Consider the following 6500-nt stretch of genomic DNA (forward strand, 5'->3'; position numbering starts at 1 on the left):
AGTGGGGAGCGATAGGGGAGCGACGGGGGAGTGGCAGATGAAGCTTCGTTCGCTTGCCCACTGCTCATCTCCTGCTGTGAGGCCCAGTTCCTAACAGGCCGAGGACCGGTACGGGTCCATGGCCCAGGGGTTGGGGGCCCCTGAGCTAGAAGATTCTTGACTAGCTCTAGACTAGTTCTACCTAAGTTTGATCAACTTTGTGGAAGAGTTTTGTTCCACACCCTCATAAACCTGTAAAAGATCTGCTAAGCCTGAGATACTAAGTTCTTGTAGATTCTGCTTGAGTTCTCAACCAACTATGAGATTCTACTGAAATGTTCTCTTCAGAAGATAGGAGGGCTGCAGAAGAAAAAACTACCCCAAGCTGGAAAGAGGTGATGCTAACAGTAGATGAGCTAGTGTAAAGAAATTACTTTTTACCTTTCAAATGAGAAGCTGCGCACAGGCTAGCAGTGCAATCTGGTTTTATTAACACATTTGGTCTGAGTAGCTCATCTCCGTTTCCTGATGGCCAGGTAGGACACTAACAAGGCTCCAATGATTAAGGTTCCAGAAAGGCCAGCCACCCACAGAGCTTGGGAGTCTACAGGAGACCCTGGAGGATGGAAAGGTAGATTAATGCATGAGGAAAATCAAGCGATTCTACATCCCAATAAAGACTGCCAGTCTTGAGCTACAGGAAAAAAAGCTAGACAATTCCTTCTGAGGTTCACATTGACCAAATCAGTAAGGGAAGCAGGGGTAAGCAAGCAGCTTTGGTTTGACCAATGGTTCAGATACGGGACCTCCTGGGGGTCTCCTTCCACTCACTTGAGTATTTACGGAGCTTTTCTGAAGAGTCCTGAGTGGCTTGGAGTAAAATCATGGGACCCTGGCTAGAAATGCTAGCAGTGCTGTTCTGAAAATGCATGTCAGAGCTTCTTCTTCCTGTTGGAGAGATGAGTTAGGGATTTGTTAGTACATGTGGTGTGAGTGGTTAAGGAGTCTAAAATAGTGCCAGGTCGCTTGGTATGGATAGCTCTGCTCCGTGGGCCTCAAGAAAAACCTCAATGTGTTCAATACAAAGTCTCAGACTTGCTCATTTGTATTAACACTTCCAGAGAAATGATGACTTTGGACTATCCCCAAACTGTCATTTTTCTTACGTAGAGATGCTTAAACAGTTGTACCTTAGTACTGAGACCCTATGATATAAAGGTACCTGGTAAGACACTAATAGCAGAGCTCTGTTTGAATCCTATTTCTACTGCCAGTTGTAGATCTTTGAACTTTCAAAGTTTTAGTTTTTATAGACATATATGTATACAAGTGTATGTATCATTGCAGTTGGATGTTGAATATTTCATCTATTAGATGATAGTTATGAAAAATACTATGAGGTGTTTTCTTTTGCCATAAGGGACTTAAAGCTTCAGGGGTCATGAATCCCAATTGATTCAGGAGCCAGGTAAGATCTGTGGGATCAGGTGGAGTATACAACTGTATGAGCATTGGGCCTGATCATTAGAGCACATAACTCTAAGTCTGCAATCCTATTCCACCTGTAAGCCTTCAGGCTTTGTTGCCAGACCTGCCTTCAAGCAAGTATAGAGGTCTACATTTATATCTGGATAGACCAGAAATGCTTTATTAGATTATAGGCTGTGAACCCATTTGACTCCTGGCTAAGTCAAAATTTATATGGAGAAAAGCTAAAGCTGAGAGTTTTCAGGATTTATAGCTTATATTTAGAAGGCCTGGAACTCTAGGAAACTAGCTGTATTTCTGTTCTACTGCATCGTGAAAGTACTTAAGGAAGCTTCGTTAATAAGATGAATCTTTGGTTTGACTCATTTGCCACAGGCTAAAGAAGGTTTGATCTGAAATACAAATGAAATACAAATACACTGAAATCTGTCCTCTGGTGTAGACAGCTTGGAAACTTACGTCTGGCAGGACAGGTTGTCACACAGGATGGTGTCCCAGCAGGCTGGCAGACCGATGCACTGCAGTGCAGATACACCTGGGAGCCAAAAGAATTGGGATCGTGGTATAACACATCATGATAAGTCTTCAAACCTGCTTTGTCTCCCCCAGGAAGAAATCAAGAAGTTTCAGAAAATCCTGAAAAACCAAGCTGACATCACAGAATCACTAAAGTACTCGATTCTAGTTGACGTGTCACACATGCCATTGGCATCCCCTGATTGCTCCAAAGCAGTACCAACAAACAATGTTTAAGGGCCACTTCGGCTGAAGAGTGAGACAGTGTGAAAACACTTGAGCTGGGGGGTTTAGAGCCCTGCTGAAGAACACAGAAGGTGGCATCATACCGGTCCCTTGAGTGCCTGCTTTGCCACTGAGTCCACGAAACTGAAGGTGGAAATGCTGAAGCGCTGGTAGTGAGAAGGAAATGGCAGGTCCAAGGCTCTCTGGACAGGGATCAGTTTGGTCTGATAGTTGTCTCCAGTGTAGGGGCATCTAAGCAAGGATATCTGACAGTCAAGATGGGCTCCGTGGAGGGTGTTTAACGCAGGTGCAGGAAAAAGCCACTTACCCATTTACCAGCATGGGCCACTGGGGCTGGAGCAGGGCGTTTGTGCTGGGTGTGGCCCAACACTGGTGTAGGCGCAGCTCTAGACTGGGGTCTGTTCTGTGTTGGATGGAGACTTCCACGTAGATGGGATCCCGAAGCAACTTCACCACTGGGTAGTCACTAGCAGTGTAGTAGGAGCTATAGTGTTTGTCTGCAAGAGGCCAAAACAAATTGAAGTAGTAAAAAGCTTGGAACCTCTGGTGGCTTGAGACAGACCATCACCCACATAAACACCTCTGGCACATATCTTGTTACCAAGGTAGGGTCTATGATGCCCAGAGAAGTGACAAGACTTGGACTAGAGGCCAGATTCTCCACGAAAGAGGGTCTTACCTTTGGCAATCTGGAGTTCCAGAGTGAGGTGTCCAGGCTGGGTCTCAGGAAGGGGTGGCGGGACAGTAAACACCTGGACATTCACTGGAAGAGCATTGCTGCTTACAGAGTAGCTACAGCTGATTCGAAGCCTGCAGAAAAATAAGATTTTAGCTACTATCTTGGGTGGGTGGACCATGTCACCTCTTTAAGGTTTGAGGAACCGTTAAGTGATAGGTGTTAGAACAAGTTTATAAACGTGTTGTGTGATTCTGGCCTTGTGAGAGCTATCATTGGGGAGACTGATATGTCAACAAGATCAGTGTTTGAGAGTTTGATATAAAAACCATACAAGAAACAGATATGGTCAACAGATGAATGGATAAAGATGTGGTAGATACAATGGAACACTACTCAGCCATAAAAAAGAATGAAATGATGCCAGTTGCAGCAACATGGATGGACCCACAGATGGTCATACTAAGTGAAATCAGACACAAAGACAAATATCATATGATATCACTTACATGTGGAATCTAAAACAGGACACAAATGAACTTATCTATGAAACAGAGACAGACTCACAGAGAGAACAGACTTGTGGTTGCCAAGGGGGAGAGGGCATGGGGGAGGGATGGATTGGGAGTTTGGGATTAGCAGATGCTAACTATTACATAGAGACTGGATAAATAAGGTCCTACTGTACAGCACAGGGAACTATATTCCATATCGTGTAGCAAACCATAATGGAAAATATGAAAAAAATATATAACCGAATCACTTTGCTGTACGGCAGAAATTAAAACATTGTAAATCAACTATACTTCAATTAAGAAATAGATATGGTACTATGAGAAAAACGTACCTTCTGAGGAGGGGGTAGTCAGGGAAGATGTTGCAGGGGATTTGATAAAAGTAACAGATAGATGAGAGTGAAGTATGGAGGCAAGAAGTCTGAGGGCCACTGAATACTCTAGAAGCACAGTCTGGGGTTAGGGAATAGTGAGGGAAGGACTGAGAAAGGTTAGGCTGGAGAAGTAGGGCCCTGCAAGCTATGCTCATGACGTTAAGCTTCAGCTCTAGGAAGACCAAGAGAAAGCTTTAAGTATGCTAAGGTTTTAAAGGGATTCATTTTGCTACAGCTTAAACAGTGGGGGGTAGAAGGAAGAGACCACAGTGAGAAACAAAAGACCCGGTGAAATGAATTAGAAGTCAGGTAAGTTTGAGGCTTAGATCAAGTTGGTGGCAGTAATGCAGGGCTACTGGATCAACTAACGGTCAGTGAGATTGGACAAGCAAGGCAGCTGAGATTCTCCTGTCATGAGGAGATGGTCATTTCTGGATTCATGTTTACTCCAGAACTCCTGCTTTATGCGAGAAGGGAAGTCAGGCATTCTGGTCAAGCAAGGTCAGGTTAACTAAGACCCTTACCTGAAGATACTGTCTCGGGTGATAGAACCATGGCTCCAAGTTCTCACATCCCGAGTTGCAACCAGCTCGTTTTCATATACTGCCTGGGTTCCAGTGATCTACAAGGGCAGGTAAAGAAGTCTTGTCACTCCTGCAAGCCAGATGCTGCTTCACTCATAACTTGCTTTGGTTCAGTGCTCAGCAAGGCTGCCCTATCATAGGTTGCATTTTTCACAACATGAGTGGAGGCAAGAGCAGGTGGCATTGACTAGCTGGCAACTTATCATTTCACCTTACTTTCAGGACAAAGGGACAGGAAGAGGCTTATGAGTACTCAGATGAGGCAGCCAGAAATACTACCGATCTCAGCTGACCTCCCTGCTCGTTTCCCAGGGCAGTGCAGTGGGAAGAACCTGTTATTGGTTCTTCTACAGTGTGGTAAGGGGTGCTAGCCCCTCGCTGGAGTGCAGGTGGGATGACTTAGCCGAGTGCCCTGGGGAGGTTTCGGCTTTCTCAGTGATGAAGCCCTCTCTGTCCTAGAGACCATCCTACACACCAAGCAGTAGTCACGGCTAAGCTATTCCAGTTCTCCCCCCGTCACTAGGGCATTCCTACCCAACTTCAAGTCAGGAACAGAGCCCAAGGTCAGCTCTTCTCACCCATTTTGTAGTACCACAGGCAGTAAATGGAAACTGGAACAGGACAAAGGTGTGTGTTGCCATCACAGGTTTACATTCACTGTCATTCCTGAAGGCCAAGTGCACAGAATTCAGCAGCAGTGGGGGTGAGGTCACATTCCGAGACACAGCGATGGAGAAGTGGCCGTCCTGGGTACAGCGTGCGGTCACTGAAACACCAGAGCAACTGTGCTGAAGGCAGGTCATCTCGCTTGTTACTGAGCCAGCCAGACAAGAGTCTAATTTAGTTTAGTTCTTTTAAATTCCCCGCCCTCCTCTCCCCTGCCTCCTAGAAAAGCTGCATTCCCAGCTAGTGACTTTGATGCAGGTTCAGCCATCCAGAGCTTCATCAAGGCTCTGGATGGCCACTTGGGTTTGAATCTTGCCTCCACCACTTACGGTGTGGCCTCAAGCAGAGTGTTTAACCTCCTTGCATCAACTTGATCTGCAGAATGGGGATAGCCGTACCTGCTTTGTTTTACTGATCAGCTAGAATTCAGAGCATAGAATTGAGTGTGGCATCTAGGTGTTTAATGAGGGTCTCTTTTTTTTTTAATGGGAAAAACTTGGAGCATGGTTTGGGACAAATAATCATCTTTTGAAATAAAGCTCTCTAGACAATCAGCCACCAGCGGCTATTTCTTGGGAATTGGTTAAGTTTCTGTCAATTAGCATCTTGCACACAGACTTAGCTTCTTGAGTTCATTGAGAGTTACTTGCTTTACATTGGATTCTAGGAGAACAGACAATGGAAGGCTGTAGAAAGCTCTGTCACTTACAGTCAAGTGTTCTAGGTGTTGCTTATACATCAACCTCTGGTCATCTTTAGTATTTGCCTTCTGGATGGGGGTGGGGGAGAAAACCCTCCTCTGGGTTTAGTTAGTGGTAATTGCAGGCACTTTTCTTCAGCTGATTTCAAAGATATAGTGACTCACCTGTCTTTCCGTAGTAACAGGAATTGGCCTCTTCAGAATCGTAGCAGCAGCCTAGCTGCTTGCAGTCTCCTTGAGTGATGGGTGAAGGAGCACATGGCAGTCTGTCCCACACTGGGACAGGGTCGCAAAGGCCAGCATTTGGGATGTCTAAGGCTAGATTTTGCAGAGAAGAGCAACACTAAGTAACAAAGTTTGGTCTTTAAGAAGAGGCCATATTCATTACAAAGCATTAACTTTCAATTCCCATAGACATCTACGTGATTGAAAGATATGTACATAATAGAGATTATATCTGAGTTAGAAAATTAACTATTAGATCACCTTATAGGAGTCCCCTAAAAGGAGTCCTCTTTGGAAGAAGAAATACCAATAAGATTGGAAGAAGCAGTGAGACTCAACTTTTTTATTCAAGTAAAGAATTCTTATGGCTCTGATGAACCTAGGGGCAGGACAGGAATAAAGATGCAGACGTAGGGAATGGACTATGAGGACACGGTGGGGGAAGGGTAAGCTGGGATGAAGTGAGAGGGTAACACTGACATATATACACTACCAAATGTAAAACAGACAGCTAGTGGGAAGCAGCCGCAT

The 6500-nt window shown here is 45.0% G+C and overlaps 1 protein-coding gene across 3 annotated transcripts in view; it reads right to left on the bottom strand.

Moving 5' to 3' along the window:
* Positions 1–446: 446 nt before the first annotated feature.
* The window catches only part of ZP4 (zona pellucida glycoprotein 4), a 7781-nt gene continuing 1727 nt past the window's right edge, over positions 447–6500 (bottom strand). Inside the window, exons 4-12 of one of the 3 annotated variants that reach the window (XM_027091866.1) lie at positions 5910–6056; positions 4957–5144; positions 4319–4416; positions 2909–3039; positions 2537–2726; positions 2313–2460; positions 1927–2002; positions 811–927; positions 447–595 (exon numbers count right to left, since the gene is read on the bottom strand). In XM_027091866.1, coding sequence (XP_026947667.1) covers positions 492–595; positions 811–927; positions 1927–2002; positions 2313–2460; positions 2537–2726; positions 2909–3039; positions 4319–4416; positions 4957–5144; positions 5910–6056 — 1199 coding nt within the window. In that variant the 3' untranslated portion in view covers positions 447–491. Of the gene's footprint in view, positions 596–810; positions 928–1926; positions 2003–2312; positions 2461–2536; positions 2727–2908; positions 3040–4318; positions 4417–4956; positions 5145–5909; positions 6063–6500 lie in introns of all 3 variants that reach the window. The other 2 variants (XM_027091865.1, XM_027091867.1) reach the window with 2 other exon arrangements.

Source organism: Aethalodelphis obliquidens, unplaced genomic scaffold (assembly GCF_003676395.1).
Source record: "Aethalodelphis obliquidens isolate GAN/ISIS:26980383/991018 unplaced genomic scaffold, ASM367639v1 scaffold73, whole genome shotgun sequence".
NCBI classification, from domain to species: domain Eukaryota; kingdom Metazoa; phylum Chordata; class Mammalia; order Artiodactyla; family Delphinidae; genus Aethalodelphis; species Aethalodelphis obliquidens.